The following is a 24,288-nucleotide window of genomic DNA, read 5'->3' on the forward strand; positions in this document are numbered from 1 at the left end:
TTGACTCTCACCCTTTGAACTTAACTCGTTCTTATACATGTGAAACAACAAATATTCTGCCTTGGCATTGGCACAGCACCTAGTGTCCTTATACTTGAATACAAGTCAAAGCCGTTTGCCAGAAGACAAAATAGTGACAGAAAGACACTGTGGTAGCGAAAACAATCAGACTGGAAAGTATTCACACCAAAATAAAGTGCCATGTGGCACGGTGCCCCATTGAGAACATGGTTAGGTGGCGCTTCTCTGGCTTGCTGCTTGCCTAGCCATGGGGAAAACATGGATTAATTACTCTGTTTAGTGTTGTGATGGATTTCTGTCACCCATCTACACCGACAAGCATACGTTACACATCCTACACCCTAATACATAAACACACATACGAATGTCATGGATATTCAAGTATTTGAAAGCAAATGAAATTAACAGGATGCTAGAGTGAAGTCCCATTCTAGTTCTGCCTCTGCCTGTTGTAAATAGACATGGGAACAAGCCACAGTTCCTCTCTGTGCCTCAGTTTCCTAATTTGTTGTATGTTAACTGTCACCTCACCTGGCTGAGAGATGGGAGAAGTCATTCATGGTAAATTGCTTTGCAAAGTACAGCATGCTATACAAGTGCTAGAGGTAATGAGGCATTTTACAAAAGAGCATTACTCGTTTGCTAAGAGGTGTACACTCACATGCCATCCTCTGTCTTAAAGGTTCTTCTTTGAAATGAAATTGAGACCATAACCAGCACCCTCCACAAATCCCCAGTGCTTCCTGAGGTTTGACTTAGCAACAAAGCCAGGTTTCTTTTCATCCTTTGTCATGTTGGAGTTCAAGCAAGAGTGACTTTTACCAGTAGTGAAAACAGCGTTCTTTTTACAGCAGACTCCACAAATGATCTCTCTTGATGCTAGCGTAAGGGTGAGGCCTATTCTACTGTGGCCACCAAAAACTTGCCTTGATTTGGCTTTCGTGGTGGTGGTCATGCACCCCAAAGATAGAGGGTTTGGTGGGAGGGAGCACTGAGCAATGTAACAAACCAAATATTGAGGAACTGTCCCCAATGGGAATCCTGATCAATTCTATTAATGCCAACTGGATCACACCCTTTTGTATTCAGTCCTGCCTTTCTTACTCCTTTACAGCCCTAGTTCAATACAGTTCCTCCGGAGATCATCAACAAATGTCACCCCCATCTCCCTTTCCAGTACTTTCTCCTGCTCACCTTTGCAAGAAAAATGCATCTCCACATCTGCTCCTTTGAAGTGCCTGGACTTCCAACCTGGGTCTTCTCTTACCTCCACGCCCATCCCACCCCCAATCCCGGGATTGGAGACATCTCTTCTTCTAGGTCAAGACTTCCATCTTGGCTTCTGACAGCCTCCCCAAGCCCCAAGGCGCCTGCTAAACATCACACATCTCATGCAGTTTTCTCCAATACCCACAGCCAATCATAATCTCTCCCTTTCCTAATGAGAATTTTCATCTTCTCAGATTAAAGAGAAAAATCACACACATTTGTTTTAGATCTCTTGTTGGCACACCCAATCATTCTGTGTGGTGGTACCTTCTCTGTCCCAGGGGGGAAAATGAAGACTCCATTAAAGGATGGCCTGTTACGATTTTTTAAATCTTTATTAGGAAAAATTTCAAACATATACAAAGTAAACAGAAGGTGCTATTTATCTCTGCCTTTCCTTTGGGACCCATCACAGGGTTCTGCATGCTGCGGAAGTAAATTTAAGTAATTAGGGCCCAAGGCAAATGGAGCTGTCTGCCTGCATATCTGATACCACATCTCCCAGGCGGCTCAGTGTTTCCCCAGTAACACACACAACCACACACCTGTAGGTTTGCAGTCTACACGGATGAAACCCATCCACCAGCTTTAGCATTCGGGGACTACGTGTATCCTTGAAGTTAGTTTGATGGATATAGAGCAAAACTTAGGTGGCTAAGAATATTTTCTAAGAAAATCCAAGTCTGGTTGAGTAGTACCCATGCAGCATTTGAGGGACAGCCTACACTTCTGACAAGTTCTTCTGGATCGAAAGTATAGGCTTCTTCACTATGTATTTCTGCTGAAAAAAATCATTTTTCAACTATCTTCCAGTAACACCCACAACCTCAGCCTCAGATTCTTAAGTGTTACTTTAGAATATTCTTTTAAACTCGTGCCTATTTACCCATCAGTTTCCATTCTCTCTCTTCCTACTCCTGTGAGTGTGTTCGTGTGCATATGTGTGCATGTACGTGTGTTAAGGAGCAATGAAATCCTGAAAGTGAACCAGAATTCTAGAGTGATGGATTACATGTCCATGCTGTGTCATATGCAATTAACTCAAATTGACTGTACAGTGCATTATTCTGTTAGTGCATGGAAGATCAATAAATATGGGGGAAATCGACCCCAGCTCTCCACTTTCCCATCCGATTCTAGTAGGTCTGAGACGGATCATACTACTGTGATGTGTACGCCGCAGCTAAGGCAGGCAGGTGGTGCATAGACACCATTCAAACTTGGCCTATTCAGTCCCAACTCCTCTAATGCTCCATTCATGCATAGCAAAACACCATCTGGTCCTATTTTGCCTCCAGCAATCACAGCTGACCAAAAACGATAATAACAGCTGTTGCAAAACAAAAGCCAAACAAAGGGGGTGGGTGAGGGGGAGGAAAGGTTAGATTGAAGTCCAGTGCTGAAAATGCTCTGTGAAGTGAGAGCGGGGAAGAGGCCATTCAGATGTCTGGAGCCCGCTGAGTGGACAGCAGAGGACTCCTACTTAAACTTGAGATATTAATCCATCTGTCTCGAAAGCCTTCAGACTGCCGTCAGGTGGTAATATATTGCAGAAATTATGCTGCACGAAGGCATTTAAGTTTCTTTTCTTTGAGTCAGGAACTAATGACCCCGTGTCAGCTGAAAATGAAAAGTCCTTATGCTCTTTCATCAGACAGCGGACAGGTGAACACAGAAAGGGAACATAGTTAGCTAGAGTAATAAAATAATGTCCCCACAACAGGGGAGAGATGAGGTGTGTGATGGAGATGGGGTTTGGGGAGGGGGAGACTCTCAACACCCACAGAACACTTAAGGAGTCCACCCAATAGGCTACTCTGCTTCTCAGACCAGTTTTCATCGCCAGGATTTATTTCTGACCTACTAAAGAAAGAGTACCAAAACCTTATTTAGATGCAGAGACAGACTCTAGTCACTCATATAAGTTGAAGTACAAGAGCAGTTGTTCTGTGAACGCTGATTCAAACAAGTTGGTAACAAGAGGGGGGGACTCATTACATAATTCAAGTCTTTTGATGTTTTAAATATAGAGTTTTGCCTGGTGATTAATTTTTAAATTGTAGTAATTAAACTATCTTTTTCTTCCCCTGGAACTGGCCATCAGTAGCTTTATATAATTTGATGAAATGTGATAAAAATCTAAGATTTATTTTAAAAACTCATGTAATAGCTTCGACAACACCTGCCTCTAACGGCAAACAGTTGCAAACAGACTTCACTTGCAATTAAGCCTCATCACTAGTGACATTTTTTTCCCCAGCAATACTTCATGGGTTTTCAAAATGACAATTATAGAACTAAGACACAATTACTGTCACATGTAGTTTAGCAATTAATTTTGAAGACATTTGTCTAAAGGTCCCACCACAGACTATCAAATGGTTCTTATTGCTATGTAATGCTGGTTTCCATTCAGAGACTCTGAGCACTGGCTTCACTCCGGGTAGATGAATGTGCTGCAGGCGATCACTGCTTTGTGAGCACAATCAGCCCCTTGTAGATGTAGTTAGGCATCTTTCTAAGACTGTTTGAACACTGATACCTGTCAACTAATACATCTTATGAAAAGCTTCAATTTAGACATAAATTTTTCTACAGCAAGAAGCCTATAAATTTATAATCAGAATCTCTGGCTGTTCAATATTTGTACATAATACAGAGTATGAGAGGATTATGAAATATTGAAAGCAAAATTCATTATTCATAACCCACAACATACAGTAAATATTCTTTGAAGTACAACAACTTTGAGGAATCCATATTCCATTATTTTTCAATGTCTTGCACACAGTAGTAATGGACGCTGCCAAGCACACCCTCATTCTTTTCAGATTAGGATTCTAGTCAGGGTTGACACTTGCTGTTTTTAATTTTCATTTTATCATAAGCAGTTTAATACTGTTGCCAGTGGTAATTTGCAATTTTTATCAAGACCTCTTCATTACAGCTTCAGACAGGACAGATGCTGTAATTAATCATGCAAGACAACTGGGGATCATGGTCACACAGCTCTCAAAGAGAAGCCACCATAGAGCCGAGAAAAAGAGGGGAAATGAGCACTGAAATTCTTATTTTGGCCTCAAAATTAGGACCCACCATTCATTTTAATAGAAAAAAAAAAAAAACACAATGGCAGTCAGTTCTAGCTCTGAATAGAAGACAACTGCTTTTTGCCTTACATAAATATATTTGTATCTTACTTGTATTTTATTTGTAAATAATTTATATCACATTTGTATCTTAACAAAAAGATAATTACAAAAAGAAAATCCGTTGTTTTTGTTTTTCAGGGCCCTGGTGTTTGGCTGTAAAATCCAAATTCTTGTTCATGAATATTGTATCTCTAGATGAAAATGCAGGGTGATGCTCAGTTCAAGCAGGACAGGTCGGTGCCATGTTCCCCATCTTAATGTATTCAAGGGACCAATAGTAAAATTTGACATTCCATTTTATTTGAAAAGTGAACAGTGTCCTTGTCGTTGCATCAAAATACAGTCCACAGATTTTACTGAAATGTGTTTATTCTATAGCAAGATAAAAGCATTTTGTTTTAGTTAAGCAAAATACAAACAACTTAATTGCTGCTATCATAACTCATAAAAAAGTATAAAACAGCATAAAAACACAATAAGCAATGTAGCAATGAATGGTTTATGTCACCAGTGTTTTACGTTAAAGCCTGGTTTAGGAAAACTTTACAACACATGATATGAAAACTTACAACTTGGAAAGAAAATATTTACATTGATTATTTCAGATGTAGTGTGCCTTTTAAATATTCAATATTCTACCGGTATTACATCATAATAAAAACTCTTGCTTTGTCTTTTTAAATCTTAACTTTTGTAATAACTGTTTCATTTAAGTGCATTTCCCTTTTAAAAATACAGTGTTTTTATTTTTTGAAACTTGTCACTCAAAACACGTAATATAGTATTCACATTTCTTCTAATTGGAATGAACATAGTGGTCTGACAGTGGCCGCAGATACTGTCACAGCATGTACTGTGGTTTGATTCAGAGAAGTCATGGATACAAAGTAGAAGGAAGTAAATCATAAGTCCATAATTGAATCTAATCACTTGCATTTTTTTTTGAGAGATTTAGAAAAAAAATAAGAGCTTTGGCAAAAGTCTGTGATTTACATTATTTTTTTTTCATGACAAAAAAATGCCATCAACTATTCACATCATACAAACGTTTGTATGAAACTGGATCTTCATATTTCAGGTAGTTACAACTGTGCTTTGTACTTAGTATTTATTTTAGGGCTTCAGAAGTTCAAATAGCCTGGAAGTGTGGTTCACTCACTTCTGGAGAAATAAGGCCATTTTTTTTTTTCTATGACTCGGAAAGGCCAGTTTACAGTCATCGGTATGTCCCAGGATTCATTAAACGGTTTGATTCACATATTGTAGGTTTAGCCTGAATAAATAAAAAAGGCAGCACATGACAGAGCGCAGCTTTTTTGTTTAAAAACAAAGTGATGTATAGTATAGTCAGCTAAAAGATGCTTCCCAGCTACACTGTAGTTCTTATTGCCTATCTAATAGACACTTGAGAGGACCGTTTTGATCTGTTACACATCGCTGCCCAATGGGACAAGTTCCAGTCGGCACACCTTCCCTCCTGGGCCTCTATCCGCGGTGCACTCAGATCTGCATGCCTCAGGCACCCTAGAAGATACTGACCTGCGGTAATACTTGAGTCTGTGTCTGCGACTGGATCTGAGGCTGGAGCTGCTGAGAGGCAGGCTGGGGGCTGCCGATGGCAGGGATGGGGGATGTGATCTGGGAGGTGACCGGGGAGTGCTGCTGCTGCTGCTGCTGCTGCCGGGGAGAAGGCTGGGACTGGTGCTGCATGTGCTGCAGTTGCTGCAGCTGAAGGTGCTGCTGCAGCTGCTGCTGCAGCTGCTGTTGGTTGATCTGCTGCTGGAGATGCTGCTGCTGCTGCTGCTGCTGCAGGTGCTGCTGCATGTGGTGCTGGAAATGCTGCTGTTGCATCTGCTGCTGGATTTGCTGATGCATTTGTTGCTGCAACTGCTGCTGCTGCTGCATCTGCTGCATCTGCTGCTGTTGTTGCTGCTGCTGCAGCTGATGCTGCTGGGTTTGCACCGAAGGGCTCACCTGGGTAGAGGCTGCTGAGCCAACCATGGCCGTCCCCATGGAGCTTATCAGTGGAGCCCCAATGTTCGAGGGCATGTTGGCTGCGACGGTGACTGATGTGACGATCTGGCTCATGGGTAGTCTCATGGTTAAGGGTTTGGGAGCGATGGACCTAGGGAGCGACTGTGGGAGAGTCTGAGGCGAGGCTGGGACTGTCCCATGCTGAGACAGTGGCGTGTTCAGAAGGAGGGATGATGTCAGATTGGTCGATGCCAGAGTCTGCTGGACAGAACGTATCGTCTGGGCTTCTGCTGATTCAGCAGCAGCCTGCATGGAGAGGAATAAAGGTCCAGGATGTTATAATCTACAAATATATACTATAAACCGACTCAGAAAATAGCCACTGCTATTCATGCTGCCCTGTCTCCATGGCCTTTGTCACGTGACTGTCTAAGCACTGCCTGAAGGCAGAGTCCAATCTGTTCTGCTCCACAGTGAGTCTGGGCTTGTGTGGTGCCTTTGCTTGGTTACTGGAATGGGATGAGAGTACCTTAAAGGATGGTACACCCTTCCATTCACTCTCTATAGCTAGAGCCATCACAGACAGAAGATCTGTGGGCCTGCCTCACTCAGAAGCCAGTCCACTGTCAGCATCCAATTGCAGGTATGCCACAGAAGAGCAGGACTCCATCTGTAGGACCAGTCAGCTACCTGGCTTTCTCTGATAAAGCTTATCTTTGTATGTCACTGGGATTTGCGACCGGTGGTTACACAGCATTAACTGGGGTAAAAGATAACTGACACACATTTTTAAAGTAGCAATTGTTCATCATTCTAACCATTCTAGCCTCCCTTCCGAAGCATCACTGGGAAGACAATGGATTACAGCTCTACCATGAACATCTCCAGATCTTCGAGCATGTTTACTCACTCATGTATTTCTCAGTTTCCCTTCCACAACATCGCACCATGTGGTACTGAACGAGTGTGGAAGCTCTGATATGAGAACGAACTCATGCACTCAGCATTCAGAACTGTATCGAGTAACAACAAATACCACCAGAAACCAAACTGCTAGAAAATGTCAAAATCCCATTTGCATAACTATTTACCACAGAAGCCACTCAAACATAAGAAAAACTTAACTACATTCTTCAAAGACATCAAATGAAAGCAGCTCATGACTTTAGAAGTGTTTTGGGTTTAACAACTATTTTCAAGGGACCTCCCAGAATTGATCGATGAAGCCGTAGATGAAGAGAGGGCATTAAAACTTCATATAATGCAGTAACCCATTAAACAATTTTGAAGGAGCTATTCTATTTTGTGCCTAAAACACACAATTCTGCAAAAATAAATTCTTTTACACATGCAAAAGTGGTTGGAATGTTTCGTGTTAAACAGTTTTGCCCTTAATTTTTCATAAAATTGGTCTTTTCCTACTTGGTTTGCTTGACTGTTTTTGGTGGTGCTAGCGGAACCTCAGACCTCCTGCATGCTAGGCAAGTTCACTACTGTGGAGCTGTCTCCACATTCCTTGGGTTTCTTCTTTGAGTGGGGTAGGGTAGTAGAGGACATTGCAGGGCAATCAAGTATCATATGACATCTTTAATGATTCTAAATATTTACTTCTGTATTCTTGTGACTCAGATTTATGAAATTCTTCTACTGGAGGGAACCTGAAAAGGGGTCTCATATAGAGTCACCCAGTGTAGCTGATGGCTCTGGTTCAACACATCACTGTGAAGCAACACCCTTCTAAGGCCAGTGTCCTCTGGTATAAAAACCCACGTGACTGGATGTTACTGGAAGGCCCTATTCTAAAGGCTTAGGGAAGACACTGCTATAGATTTGCAAAATTATCTTTAGAATTTGTTAAAGAACTCACAAAATAGAACACACATGGTTTCATAATATAACTCTCAGGTACTCTAACATTTAAAAATCACCAGCAATTTCACTCTTAGGCATATACCCAAAAGAAGCACATTCATACAACAAGGACATCTGTTCAACCATGTTCATAGCAGCACTATTTGTAATAGCCAGAAACTGGAAGCAGCCTAGATGCCCCTCAACCAAAGAATGGATAGAGAAAATGTGGTACATTTACACAATGGAGTACTACGCAGCGGAAAAAAAACCAATGGAATCTTGAAATTTGCAGGAAAATGGATGGATCTAGAAGAAACCATTCTGAGCGAGGTAACCCAATGGCAAAAAGACAAACATGGTATGTACTCACTCATATGCAGATTTTAGACATAGAGTAAGGATTACCAGCCTATAATCCACACTGCCAAAGAAGCTAGTATAAAGAAGAAACAGCTGACCTGAACATCAGGGAACTCTTGCTCCCCAGACTGATAGCTTGGGACTGATCCAGACCCTAGGAACATGGATTTCTGTGAGGAAACCTTGGACATCTACGGGACCTCCTGTAGTAGTTCAGTACTTATCCCTAGCATAGGTATGGACTTTGGGAGCCCATTCCATATAGAGGAATACTCCTTGAGCCAAGACACACAGGGGTGGGCCTAGGCCCTATCCCAAAGGATACAATAGACTCTGATGACACCCTATGGAAGGCCTCAACATCCAGAGGGAGCAGAAAGGATATGTGATAGGTAGGGTTTTAGTTGTGGGGGCGGGTAGGGGAGGATGGAAGGGTGAAGGGAACTGAGATTGTCATGTAAAACAATCCTGTTTCTAGTTCAAATTAAAAAAAAAAGTTGAAAAAAAAAGGATAAAATAAAAAAAAATCACCAAGCTAGTTTCAAGGAGGAAACTACATGGTGACTGTTGACACTGGTCAATGGTATTAGGGAGCCTTAAGGTGACACTTCAATGAAAAATGAAGCAGGGTTGGTGGCTGTGGAGGTGCCTGAAAGATTTACTTGTTGAAATTTAATCGTATTGCTTCTATTAACGTCTCTGAAGATTCACGTTCAGTAGAAAGTAGAATTACAGATTGGGGTGGGGGTCCTGGGCTCTGCACACAGAGGCACACATTATGGGGGAATATAATGCAAACTTATTGCCAATCTCTTTGGTTGTGACCCTTATATTCGAAGACTAAGATCTTCTGTCTCCAAATTCTCATGAACCAGATTCTCTTAATTACCCTAACAGGATTAGGTTACATCCATCCTCACCGTGAAGGCAAGTCTGGAAGTCTTCAAGTATTGTCTTCTTCACTTGTGGAACCACAAACAGAGCCAATTCCTCAGAAGAGGGGTGGAGCAGCCACCCTGTACCACTGGCTACTTCACTCTTTGGGTCCAGGTTGAAATTTTTTTGAACTTGTACCTCAACAACTATTATTTTAGTTCCTTTCCAACTGTTAAAATATAAATCCTAGATCCCTGTGAGCACCATTTATTTACCAAATTTAAGAAAGTAAACAGTGTTTTAAATTTATCGTTTTGAAATTGTCTTTTTGGTGAGGGGTCATTAAAGTACATTTGGAAATAGTTGGGAACTGTGACTCTAGAGTCCCAGTATTTTAAGTTATCCCTTCTAAGCCAATCACAGACTGGAGGATCCTAGCTGTGTTTGCTGATTTCCCTTTCAGATAGTAGTTCCTGGTTTAAATTCCTGCATAGTCACTTGCTGACACTTATACTCAGGAGAGTCACCTATTCTTGCCTCTGGGTAAACCAAAGGCTGACTGGTCCACCTGAGAGGAACACTGAGAGGAACATCTGCTCCACCCAATGTTCCCACACCTCAACATGGTTGTATACAGCACAATGCGCACAGCCCACAGAATCTACTTTCCACCCACAGCACATCTAAGTTCAGACTCGGTGTATTTGCCAGTGTGCATCTCAGAAGAGAGGTTTTGCTATTGTCCTGATAATGTTTTCCCTCTAATGAGGTGGGAGAGCTGTCAGCAAAGGCAGGAGGCCTTCTGTTGATCTCATTCAGCAGGGCTGCCAGTGGTGGATCCAGAAACAAACAAGAAACAACTCAGGTGAATAAGAGAAAGCAGGAAGGAAAATTTCAACCTGGCTTTGAGGCCTTATGGACTTGAGATAACAATAACGATGAAATAGAATTGCTTCTCAGAAGAGAGGAGTCCACTGCAAAGCCTGTTAGTCTAAACTCTTCACCCTAGAGCTTGTCTAAAAGCTCAAAAGGCAAAACACTTCAGTAACTAATTGGTAAAATAATGTAGGAGCTTAGGTCTGGTGGTGGGACTCAGCTGCAGAGTGCTTGCTTGATGTGTAAGACTCTGGGTTCAATCACCAGGACAGGCAGGTGGATGGATGGATGAGAGAGAGAGAGAGAGAGAGAGAGAGAGAGAGAGAGAGAGAGAGAGAGAGAGAGAGAGAGAGAGAGACAGACAGCATACAGATTCCTTTTGATCAGGGGAATAATGACCTAGAGTAGAGCTACTCTGGAATATTAGTGCCTTTTAAAATACATCACTGTATATTCTATGTATAATGCATGTACTTTGTGTCTTAGCACTTGGAACATGATTTTATTTTAAATAATCATGAGGCTTATTTATTTATATGATGTGAAACAAGTGGTCAAAAATGCACCACTGCTGATTACAATAATGTAACCACGAGATAACTTATGGTATGCTCAGAAACGCCTGACAAGCACACCTCCAGTTTCAAACTGAGGACATTAACCCAGATCCAGCTCCCCACACAGGGGAAGAACAAGGGGCTATTTAAGATGCATCTGTACTGCTACAAACACAAATAGAAAGACCAGCAAATCTGTTAGCAGCAATTCAGCCTCAGCAGCTTCCAGGAGCTCCTACTGTTCACACTATCAGGTGAGTTGTGTCTAATTTAAAGCTCTTAGGGAGCCACACTGAAGCTTCCAGCACACAAGGACAGCTCCCACACTGCAGCAGGCTTACCTTAGAAACAAGGCTGGCCCGGTAGGCAGCCAGGGCCTTCAAATATTCTTTCTTGGCAGCTTCTGTTTTCCTTTTATATACCTATTAAAATAAGACCACAATTAGCACCACCCCATGCTATAAATTCTTAGCTATAAAGCTGCTACACAAATTAGGTCACATAAACAGAACTTACCTAAAAACCTGGTCTCCCTGGCTTTGGTTTTCAAATTCTCTCTCTCTCTCTCTCTCTCTCTCTCTCTCTCTCTCTCTCTCTCTCTCTCTCTCTCTCTCACACACACACACACACACACACACACACACACACACACACACACACACACACTGGAATAAAAGCCCTGCCACCTACACCTAAGCCCAAGTTTGATGTTTACCCTTGAAAGGGAGAATGATGTCAGCAAGCATCAAGGATCAGCTTTCTACAAATGGCTTAAGTTCTAGTTAGGACTAGGTTTCTCCATCAGTGTCAACTTTCTTGCTTATGCCCTCCTAAACTGCACTAAATCAGAGCTTTAATGACAAACTATAGGGGCTGATGAGATGGCTCAGCAGGTGAAGGTGTCTGCTGCTAACCCTGACAAACAGAGCCCAATCCTTGGAACCCAGACCGGGGAAGGAGAGAACTGATTCTGAAAGCTGAAAGCTGCCCTTGACCTCCATACATTCTGTGGCCTCTAGTACAAGACACACATACACACGCACGCACTTTTTTTTTTTCTAATTAGACAAAAGAGAAAAGACAGAGGCATCTCAACCCTGGGATTCTTTTGGAGAAACAAAGAGAAGTAGAAGTCATAAATAATAAAAGATGGAGATTGGCATAGTGAGATAAGGAAGTTACTTAAGTACTGGCGTCTTACACAGGATTTGGGCTTTGTTTATCCTAAATGGCCCTATGGCTAGCTGTTAGAACAAAGTAAAACCTCCTCTTCAGATTATGCTAAGTTTGTGGTGCAGTTTTCTAGTTCCTTATAATTGCATTTTGGGGACAGTAATGGGTGTACTGGGTATGGGAATAAGCTCATGGCAAGCAAACAGGCACATTCAATAGTTGCACCATTGCAGTGAACAAGCTACCAAGAATGAGTTCATGATGTGCATTTCTCCACCCCTCCTTTCTGAAACAACTGCTCTGTTTTAGCACTGATAGGGGCCTATTCTTCACAGATATATAAAAGTCCTATTAAAGGTAATTGGAGTTTTACGCAAGCAGGGGAGGACCAACCCCAAAGGATCCCATTCTTCCCTTCATTTATGCTGAGGCGTTGAAGAGGGGAGCAGGCCCCGAGGAACTATCTCCCACCAGCATGGCTAATCTCTGAATACCTCTCACACTATCTAGTTTGAAAATGAACTTGGAATAAAAATTTCAAATGCCCAGTGACAATAATGAGACATGCAGAGGCAGCTTCAAAGTTTGGAAACACACCAGGATAGCACAAGGGTTCAGAAAGATGATCAATGGAAAAGCAAGCAGGATGGATCTAATCCTTTTGTAGGGCCCTTTCTGAACAAAGGGGAAAATTCCACATTATTTAAAATGAAAAGATTATCATCAAAAGTTTATGCTTGCAGGCTACTATCCAGATTTCTTCCAAGTCTCTTGTGAACAAAATTTGAACACGTACCCATAAATTGACTAGACATCAATACAAGTAGAGTTATTTGGGTTTATTTGGGTGTGTTTTGATTTCATAGCTTTCTTAAGAAACAATCATATTAGATGTAGAATATTCTGGTAGCTTTTAAAATACCTTTCCATGATAGATGCTTGTCTTACCTGCTTTTGCTCTTCTCCAAGGCTGTCCCACATAGATGCTACAATTTTTGAGACCTCTCCAAAGGTTGCATTGGGGTTTTGACCTTTAATTGCAGCCTGTGTGTCTCTGAAAAACAGGGCATATGCTGACACTGGCTTCTGAGGCTCATTGGGGTCTTTCTTTTTCTTTTTCTTTGGCGTCTTGGGCTTCTTGCCAGAATCTGGGGCTGTTCTTTTCTCTCCAATGGCCTGCAAAAGCAGGAAGAAAATTCATTGCCTGGAATGAACTTGCAGAGAATGCAGCAAGACTTATTCCAAGCCACAGTTGCTCTTTGAAGGTTTTGTTAAGGTTCATCAACAGATGAATCGCCACCAAAGCGGGGGAGGGGCAAACTTGCTTAGAGTTAACTGGACAGCAGAGATTAGCATTTAGAACACTGATTAATGAGACCCGGAAGTAGCTTCAGTATATTCGCAACATATGCTTTCCATGGCAATTATGAGTAATGAAAGCCAGAACACTCTCTCTGCACCAGGCTATGCTCTCTATATACAATGCTACACACGCATACACAAGCAGAACAGTTCACAGAGGGTTTAGAAAGAAAACCTAATAACATTTTGGATGTGGATCATATTCTGATATTTTAAACAAGGTCCCCTGCTACAGTTGCATGCCATCTGTATGACTGGTCAGAATTGATTTTTTGTGTGGCTGATTTTTTTCTTTTTCTTTTTACAAGAAGGTTGCTGCGCTAATGAGCCTCTGGAAGTGCAAATAGAAATTAGCTGTAATCACCACACTTGCACAATGAAAGAAAGGTCACCTTTATTTTCTAAAGAACAAGATAACAAGAAATATAAAAATGTCAAAACCACTTTAACTAGATCTAGAAAAGAAATGAATACTCTTCATAACATCAACAGCCTACAGAAGAACACTAACTGATACTTAAGATTGCCAAGACGAACGGGAAAGCTACCAGAAAGCTATCCATTATACAAGGTGAGTAACCTGAAAGCACCTGCACTGCACAAAGACATGTTCCCAGTATGGACTCTCAAGTCAGAACCCTTCATGTGATACCGAAGACATCCAAATTTATACACAGCCACACTTCATATTCATTTGCTGCTATCACTTGCTGTTTATTTACTAGTTTTCTTTATTTTTAGCTCATGTGTTTTGGTGTTTTGCCTACATGCATGCCCTGAACACGGAAGCCAGAAAGGGGCACTGGATTCCTGGAACTGACGTTACAGAACGATGTGAACAGTCATGCGGGTACTGGGAACCAAACCTGGGTCCTCTACAAGTGCAGCAAGTGCTCTTGACCACCAAGTCCTACAGGTCCCAACACCTGCTTTTTATTGACCACATCATGGAAATACCCATAGCGGGAGGGTGAATGGCGCATCAACCTCAGCTTTCTCTGGCTTAGATCACAGTGCAAGCACATTGAAGGTATTTGTTTGTTTTTTATTTTCATCAGGAATCCTCAAGTGTTGGGCAGAATCTGTTTAAAAGCCAGGCTTGAGTCCAATGAACAATAACTGATCCAAGTTACTAACGGATTAGATTTTAATGATCTTGAATCTTAAATATCACTGGCGTTTTAAAACTTTCTAAATTATGGGGGCCACTTGGAATTTAAAACAATTACCAACAATTCTTAGTGAGGGGCATAATAAGCAGTAACTTTTCTTGGAGAACACATAATATTTAAACCTTTGAGAATCACTGGCTGCCTTCCAGATTGTACTGTTTTGGGGGGACAGCCACATCTATAAAGCATACAAATGCATTCACTTCCCTTCTCTCTAAAAGACCAGTGTTCCCAACTTACACAGTTAATTTGATAATTCTTTAGACTCCACAGTCTTTTTTTCTAAATTTCCAGAATAAACAAGACTTGTTTAATTCTACCCAATACCATAAAGCTTGATGGAGAACCAGACACCTTTAAGTTAGACAATATAGAAGTCAAGTTTTCTTTTACTACAACATGGATAAAGCTTCAAATGGAGTCAAGTTTATTCTCCTCCCTGAAGAAAGTCTGGCAGTGCTGGTGCTAAAGTATGACGATTTCCCATGCAGCTCTTCTTCAGTGAGGAGAGCTGGCTCATGTCTTCTGTAAAGCCATATTCAAAAGTTGTGAGTTCTGAGGCCACTCTTGGCCAAGTACAATTTGTCCTAACCACCGTTACTTTTTAAGACTAAACTAGAAGCAAGAAATCCCACAGTTTAAGCAACAGATTAGGATACAGTCTCTTTTAAAAAAAAAAGAGAGAGAGAGAAACAAAACCCCCACACTTATGGCAGTTGACATCAAAGGTTAAGGATGCCAGAAAAATACTTTCGCCAAAAAGAGTTTTTAAGCCAGGTGTTGGTGGCGCAAGCCTTTAATCCCAGCACTCGGGAGGCAGAGGCAGGAGGATCTCTGTGAGTTCGAGACCAGCCTGGTCTACAAGAGCTAGTTCCAGGACAGCCTCCAAAGCCACAGAGAAACCCTGTCTCGAAAAACCAAAAAAAAAAAAAAAAAAAGAAAGAAAAAAAAGAGTTTTTAAAATGATCATTTTAATTCTCCTTTCTCAGATAATTGGCTTAAAATGTAAAAAATTGGATTCTTGGTCTTCACATAAACCTAAACCCTCCCTTAAAATGGAGTCAGGCAAGGAGGGGTCTTATGGACAATTTCTGTTTGACACAGGACCTGAGTGTATGTAAGTGAAGGGAAGGATCCCAGATGGCTATAAAAAGGTATATCTGCTAAGCAGCCACAGCCTGTGCCTCTCTTCTCTCACCACAGTCAAGTCTTCATGAAAAAGGATATCACTAACTCTGTATTAGTCAGCTCTGTGTCCAGCTGGGTGCCTACTGGACACTGTATACTGAAACATTCTACTTTAAATCCCATGCCTTCTGTATCATCCTTCTAGCCTCCCTCCTCTTTTTCTCATCTTTCAGTCTTCTTCCCTTTGCTAGTTAAGATAATGATGTTTAGAGTTCTGGCCATGACTTACTCCTTACATTGTCTTACACACAGTCCCTGTCTCCAAAGTCCCAGCTTGGAAGTGCTGAGGTCCAGTCTCAAATGGAAACACCTCAAACTCCCCCACAATGCACGCCAAACCCATCCACGCTGGCTCTCAAACCAAAACCCATTTAATCGTTTCCACTGTATCACCACATCTTAATGGTATAGCCTCATCAGCACACCTCATCAACCCAGTATTCCACGCCCATTCTTTCCTCTAATAAAAACAAACAAGCCAGCATAAAGATCTCTTCTCATCAATCTCCTTTTCTTCTGACCATCCCTGTGTTCTACAGAAGGCCAAAGTGCTCCTTCTGAAGCATTGGTCTGATTACATCATCCCTGCATACAAATGAAGACGCCACTGCACACTCAAGCCATTTCTTCTATTCCTGTCCTCTCCTAAATCAAACCTCACAGAACTCCTAAATGGACACACACTTCCCACTGCTCCACATTTTCCCCTGAACTAGCATGCTGGCCTCTCTTCTGCCTCACAAACTTTTATGTATCCTCCTAGACCTAATTCAAATACAACCTTCTCCATAAAGTCTTCCTTAATTCACTCTCTCAAACAGAAGTGACTGTAATCTCTGCATACTGGTAGCATCAATTATGCCACTAACCACACCTGGAATTAGTCTTAACATTGGTATTCAGAACCAGTAGAGGAGTAATTTGAGCAACAGTTGTTTTTTTTTTTTTCCCTCTCAGTGGTGCTGGAGATTTGAACTCAGAGCCTTGCACATAGTAGCAATGTCCCCTACCACTGAGCACCACCCCAGCTTCTCAGAAACCTTTACACCACTAAACCCAAGAAAACTGACAAGCAAAGAAACACAGCATTAGTAAAAGAAAAGCATAACAGTAATCACGCATAATGTGTACCATCACAGTGCTCATTTTCATTAAAGTTACCTATTTGGGCATTCAGAAAAGTCACATCTGCAGTCTATGTGTATTCAAAAGTGCATTCTCTATGACAAAAGCAAAGATAGAGAATAATTCAAACCCACCAAGTGGCCCTTGCTAAGATACGGCACTACTGAAATGCTGCCAGCCAACAAAGGGAAGAAACTCTTATATCAGCAACAGAACCTGAGCACTTTAGAATTTCTTAAGAGACTAGAATATTTTGAAACTGAGTATAGGTGCTCCCATTTGCAGACCAGGACAGTTAAGCCTAAAATGACCAAAAGGATTTTGCCTAATGTCTTACAGCTCTTGGAGACCTGGTCTCCCAATTTCTGTTCCAGTACCCTTTCACCAAAAAATTGCATATGAATTAAAAAAAAAAAACAGTCAATCAACCATCAACTGAAAGTTTCTCCAAATCCATGAAGAAACAAAAGGTGATGCCATGAATGTGATCCATGACGCAAGCAGGTACTGATCCAGCTGTCTGCCAGGCTCCACACTAGGCCACCTCCAACTTACTCTGTTTGCTTCATCAGTGTCCTCTTCGTTGATGGAGCTGGAAGGGGAGGGAGTGGCTGATTTGCTTGCTGGAGGTGAAGGAGATGTGTGGGGTACACTGGCCCCTCCCAAATTCAAGCCCAGCTGTGCACTGAGCTGAGACTGGTTGATGGTGGTCAGCTGGGCAGGAGGCATGATCCCAGAGCGAGCAGCATCGGTCATATGGACAATTGACCTCATGATCAAGGAGGGATCCTGGCGGTATTGTGACACTTGTGTGTGGCTCTGATCCTACAAAGATAAGAGTGAAGGGGAAATAAATTTAGTTTCCCCAAACAGCAAAGAACTTGCAAGTTTTGTGACTCTGTAGGTGGGTCAGAGCCATTGCAGCTTTGACAAGACATTTCGACACATGCCACAACGATGAAAGGCCAGAAGCATAAAATGCAAAGATGCAATCTAGCTGTCTTGCTATAGGACGGTCCTTGGATCACTTTTCTTATATCACAATTTTCCAAAGAAGACCAACCCTTTAGGGGTTCATCAATGAGTCTATGTCCTTCTCATGTCCAGCACTGGTTCCATGACCCTCTAGCCCACTGTGTGTGAGGAGGCCCCACCCTCTGGTATACCCTTATGGAAACGTAAATTCTCAGCACAGAGTAGCCAGAGAGACATGGAACCATGATTTCACAGAGGAGAATCTGTCTGAGGTAGAGAATCCCTTCCACATAGACCTGTGCTAACCAGGGTCATCTCGATTACAGGGCTAAGGGCATCTACAAGACATTCAATGTCTTGGCTCCCACACCAGTGCTTTCATTTAAACCCACTTTGTTTTTGTTTTCTTTTGCTGAACCCACCATGAGTTAATGTCATAATACTTCTAAAAATACTCGTGAATAGCAGGTGGGGACTTCCCCATCAGCATTAGTTTTCTGTGAAAATTATTTCCCTGACTTCAGAAGTAACCTTCCTTGTTTGGGGAGTTACATAAAGCCATTAAGGCTGTTGCTGTCTCTTTCTTTTTCCTTCCTTTTCAATACCACAGAAAGTGAAATAAAGACATGCCTTTCCAGTCACTTCTTTCAGACTTGTCATTTGGAGGGAGTCTGTGACTCCAGGTAACCTAGAATCCCATTTTATGGACAAAGTTATAGATTCCTTACTGTTCCTCTTTGGAGTCTTTCTGGAAAGGTTTTTTGTTTTCTTCTTCTCTTAAAATAAGCTGAATTGTCTACACTGAGCATTCTCAATTACAGTCTTCCTACAAGTAAGCAAGAAGCCATGTCAAAGACATCTGGCTGCATAAACAATAACCTTACCATCCTACAACGCGTTAGGAAGCTTTTTAAAGGAGCCAGTTAGATTGCTGTGTTCTGATCTATGGCTGGGTTTCTCAATCTTGACTCTACTGACCCATTGGACCAGGTAACTGGGGGTGTGGACTATGTCCTCTGGGTTCTGTGGTACCTCTGCAGCATCCTCAGCCTCTTCCCATCAGAACTAAGCAGCCTCCCTCCCTCTAGAAATGTTTTTTGGGGACAAAATCTCTTCCAAGTGATGACTACTGAGCGAGAGTGACATCCAAGATGGGAAAAGATAAATTGAGGTATAACTGTAGAAAAAAGTCCCTTTGTATTTATTGTTTTTAAAAAGTGATCTCAACTGTTAGTAATAGTCACATTATAAGAGATTAGAACAAGAACTGGCCTTAACTTCTTCACATAAATATAAAGTAAATATATAAATATAGAACAAAGGGAAAACTAAAACAGGACTCAGGCAAAACAAAATAGAGGCTAACATAAATGGTTAAATCAAAGTAACTGCAGGAATTTAATACTTTTGTTTTTGTTTTGTTTGAAACAAGGTCTCATGTGGACAAGGTTGGCTTTAATTGTAGCTAAGGTTGGCTCAGAACTCCTGATTTTGTTTTACTTTGTTTGAAACAGGGTTTCATGTAGTCCAGGCTGACCTCAAAATTACTATGTAAGCCAAGGCTAATCCTGAATGCCTAATCCTCCTTGACTCAGGCTTCCAAGTGTTGGGATTACAGGACATTTTCCCCCTCAGAAGCCCGTAGCTATTGCCCAGTCTTTCATGTTCTTTTGCGGTTCCACCACTGTTCACTCACTTCTACTCTCAGTAATAGGTAAGTGACATTTCAATTGCGCTGCCCATATATCTTCTGGGATGTGTTCTTATCTTTTAAGACTTATGCTTGAAAGTTTCAAAGTTGCCATCAAGCAACTCTCAGAGTATACTTAAATACATTTAATTGTGACCGAGTAATGATGTCTCAGTTAACCTGCAAAGCCATGTTAACTAACGCTAAGTCTGATTATGAGGCTTCAGTCTCTACAGTGAAGTCACCTGACTCTCATTGTTCCAATGCCTGTGAAAATCAGTCCAGATAGGTGCTTACTGACTGGCAACCAAACACAACTTTTAAATGGCTTCTCATCAGCAAAATGGCAGCCAAGAACCAAACCCTCCAGACAGCGGCCACCTGCCACCATACCTTTATTAAGGAGCTGGCTGCTGGGGAGCTCCAGCTGGGGGTCTGACAAGGATCCCTCCCTGGGTGTTTCCTGGGTGCTGGGATTTGGGCTAAACCAAGCATGTGTTTCCTAATTTAGCCCCTGGGACTAGGTACTATTATTGTACAAATACTTAGACATGGGTGAGTCCCTGGGCCACTAGTCAATGGCTAGTGACTCTTGCTCAATAGAAAAATGGCACTCTAATGAGTTGTGATGCCCTAAGGATAGATGGGGTAAGCAGAAAGAAAATAAAATGGGCCCTGGGCTCTCCACTACCACCATCCATCTGTTTTTTAAATGGAGTGCTCTCATTATATTTCATTTAAAAAGAATGTTTTCCACAGCTAGGGAATTATTGTAAAGAATATTGGTGGCAAGGCCAAAGTCTTGCCAAAAAAAGTCTTTGAACCCAAGAAGTTGTTGACCCCATCCTTCGTATCCCCCATAGGACAAGATACAAAGAACCCTCTGGAATACATTCAAGGAAATTCCAATTCACATAATCTACTCCTCAGAATGTGTCACTATTCTTCCTGGCTCTCACTCAACCTATCACAGCTTCCTATGTTGGAGGATGACCATATAAGATTAGCGGTCATAGACTCTACACCATATAAACTTATAGTGAAGAGGTTCAAGCTCCTGGAGGGCCACCAATTATTAAGAATGTGCGCTTCATCAGTTCCCATCATTTTCTATTAAAAAAGTAATCTTTAAAAGATGTCTAGGCTGGGGATGTAGCTCAGTACTGGACAGGTGGGGCCTGTTTCTAAGCCCTAGTACTACAAAGCCAACCAACAAACAAAGAGTTCTTAGGACTCCCCATACTTCTTTAAAAAGTCAGTTCCTTTTAAAAGTTCATATTTGAGCATTTAACAGGCACCCATTCTGCTCTGGAAACTAAAAAATCAAACATGATTCCCTTAAACATTTAACAGAAGTGAAGATGGTGTGTCGTATTACTTCTGAAAGGCAGAAAAATTTGTATGTATTTCTCCAAAAGAACTCAGAGGTTTTCCCAGCAAGAATAACATAACAAAGAAATGCATACCAAAAACAAAGCCCAAAGAAACATAACATGTTTTTATAAATCCTCTCTATAGAATTGGGTCTTGAAAGACTTGCCAGTGGTCAACTTACAGGGGTAAAACAAGTACCGGATTATAAGAGTCCTCTGTAAGCAACATGTTTTGAATGCCAGTAACCTTTACAACTTTATTTATTTATGCATTTGTCTGTTTATTTAATTTTATGCTATGGTTCTGAGTTCAAACCTAGGCTGTCACATTAGGCAAAGGCCCTACTACCAAGGCATATGTTCACTCAGCACTTGAGGAAAACTCATGTTCCAAGCAGAAGGAACTTCATGTGCAAGTTGAGGGTAACAGCACAGAGTGTCATAGGTGCTGGGGGCAGAGTTAGCTGGGAGAGGAGAAACAGGGCAGGAGTGGACAGATGGCCATGGGCCAGAGGAGAACAGGTATGGAAATGGCAGGCTACTTCTCTGATGAAGAGCCCCAAGAGCTAAGGAACAAAAGGAGGCAGAAATCAACAGCCAGGGACGGAAGCAGTACACCCCAAGAGAGGCGATGTGTGGAGATGCAGGGATCAGAGCAGAGCACAGCACAGCTGGCCAGAGGCTGCCAACACAGGGTCAGGAACAGCAGGGCCCTTAGGTTTCAGGATGGACATTGGCTAGAAAATGTCAGATCTGATGGTAGTGTACAAGCAAGCCACTGGGTGTTCAGTGGTGTGTCTCCTACCTAGTGGAATTAGTCACTCCAAAAAATATGAACTGACTAGTCCTCCTGGGAAGTCCAACTGCATTAGCTTGAGACTTTCAGTATAAATGCTCAAGTAAGTACCTCAATCTGTGTTCTGAAGAGAATTCAGGATTAATACCCAACTGTAGAAGGTCACTGAGCAGACTCAGGTCCTAAAGGAACACATTGTTGGCCATCTATGGGCCTGAAGTCCACACATTATGTGGCTCCCAACAAAAAGGGTCGCTGCACTAAGGGTTGTTGTTCCTCCCTATACCTGGTCAGAAGGTTTCTTCATTATTTAAATAAGAGGCTAACCAATGGCAATTTTTTTCAGCAGTCCCATGGTTTTCTTAATTTGTCCAAAACTCTGCCTATTATTAAATATTAACATCTAAGTTAACTATTTTTAAAGATTTACTTTTATTATTTAAAATGGTTTGTGTGTGTGTGTGTGTATGTGTGTGTGTGTGTGTGTGTGTGTGTGTGTGTGTGTGTGTGAGAGAGAGAGAGAGAGAGAGAGAGAGAGAGAGAGTTGGTTAGTTTAGGTATGCACACATGAGTACCTGGGCAGGCCAGAAGAGAGCACTGGACCTGACCTCCTGGAGCTGGAGTTACAGGCCATATAGTGTGGGAGCTGAGAACCAAATTCCAGTCTTCTGCAAGAGCAGCAGACAATCTTAACTACTGAGCCATCTTTCCTGACCCCAAATCAAACTGTTAAAATGTAGACAATTTTGTATTAGGAAAGAAAAATCTCATCACTAAAATATTAAAGAGCTGAGCCAAACACCGTTAACTACCAAGAGGAAGACTTCATAACATGGGTCTATAAACTCCAGGACCTGCCTAGTTTGATGGCCCAAGGTCTGCTTTCCTTTACATACAGACAAAAGAAAGGTGGAAAAGAAGCAACAAGATTTTCTTCTTGACTTACCACCACCAAAGACAACCGAGAAAACCTTCTGACTATGCAAATCCCCACTACACAACCATGATTGCAAATCACACACAGGATAGGGGGGTAGGGAGGGCAGGGAGGGCAGGTGGCTACAGTCTGCTCTCATTTCCTGAGCCAGGACAACTCAAATCCCATTCATATTTAAATCTTTTTCACACATAAGTGTTGAGCAGCAATTTATCTTGGTACAGAAAGAAATATTTCCCTTAGTATTTTTTCCCCAAATGTAACCTATAGGTTTTTAATTTTTTTCTTTAAATATTACATATTATTGTTCTAGTTTACCTACTTACACTCATTAAATGGTGCTTCCTTCCATCTGGTTTGATCTCAGGGAATCTTAAATTTCATATGCAAATGTATTTATGTGCTTGCTATCTGCAGTGTCAAGTAAATACTCCCTATGAACAACCCAACATCAGGTTTTCACATTGAAGGACAGCACCTAAGTAAGAAGCAAATGTGCCTAAACAGATTTTCACTGAGCCAGGTTTAATCAACATTTCCTGAGAACTGGAATAAATAAACATTATCTGTAAAAAATATTATGCTGTACTAAAAATAGCAGAGTAACTACAAACATGTAATATAGGCCAGCAATTTTATGCTCAATTATTTAGTCATGTCCTATAGCAATGTTAAAGTTTTATTTATAAATTAGCAACAATCAAGCAAACAATTTTGCTTATCCAGTAATATTTCTAACCCCATAGCCCATGAAGAAAATGCCACTAATCAAGCCAATGGGAATCACTGACTCCTATTTGACCAATTTTATTTTTAAGATTTTTTTTTTATGTTCAGCTATGTGGGTGTGTGTATAGACACATGAGTGCAGGTGCCTGTGGAAACCAGAGGAAACCAATCCCCTAGAACTGGAATTAGAAGTGGCTGTGAGCCACTCAATGTGGGTTCAGGGATAGAGGGGCAAACTTGGATCTCTGCAAGAGCAGTATGAACTCTTTAGTGCTGAGTAATCTCTCCAACCCCCATTCCACCAACTTTCCATTCATCAAAATATCTACACTGCTAGATTTGACTTAATCACTACTCTCAGGTTTATGATCTCACACTCAGTCTCATTTTAATGACAGTTTCCTTGCAAAATAAATTTGTATATCAAGCATTCAATGTTATGTCACTCACTTAAAAGTGATGCTTCCTTGTCTTATTGGAGTCAGTGCCATGCTTATTCCCTTTAATCCCATAGTACATTTTAAAAGAGGAATCCCAGCTTTCCAACTGCTTATAGTCTAAGTTTCCCTCCCTTCAACTTAGTGTAGCAGTCAGGTATGCCTTATAATGAATAAATAGGCTTTCACTGTCTTTTAATTCGTTCACATATGGAAGAGATGAAATAGCTCCAGACCTAAGGCCAGCCTACAGATGCCAACAAGTAGCAGCACGTGATATGCCTGTCTTCCTGGAGCTTCTATGTTCTGGTGGGGGTGGTGGGAATCCAGCAAAGGCCACCTACCACAAGATGGCAAGTGCTGTGACAATAAGGATCTGGAATAACCACATA

General features: G+C 41.5%; 1 protein-coding gene across 1 annotated transcript in view; it reads right to left on the bottom strand.

The window, feature by feature from the left end:
* Positions 1-5,966: 5,966 nt before the first annotated feature.
* The window catches only part of Tox3 (TOX high mobility group box family member 3), a 97,867-nt gene continuing 79,545 nt past the window's right edge, over positions 5,967-24,288 (bottom strand). The window contains exons 4-7 of the mRNA XM_035441410.1: positions 17,515-17,784; positions 13,061-13,288; positions 11,281-11,361; positions 5,967-6,722 (exon numbers count right to left, since the gene is read on the bottom strand). Of these exons, the coding sequence (XP_035297301.1) occupies positions 5,967-6,722; positions 11,281-11,361; positions 13,061-13,288; positions 17,515-17,784 (1,335 nt within the window). The remainder of the gene's footprint in view (positions 6,723-11,280; positions 11,362-13,060; positions 13,289-17,514; positions 17,785-24,288) is intronic.

Source organism: Cricetulus griseus, chromosome 3, assembly GCF_003668045.3.
Source record: "Cricetulus griseus strain 17A/GY chromosome 3, alternate assembly CriGri-PICRH-1.0, whole genome shotgun sequence".
Classification (NCBI taxonomy): Eukaryota; Metazoa; Chordata; class Mammalia; order Rodentia; family Cricetidae; genus Cricetulus; species Cricetulus griseus.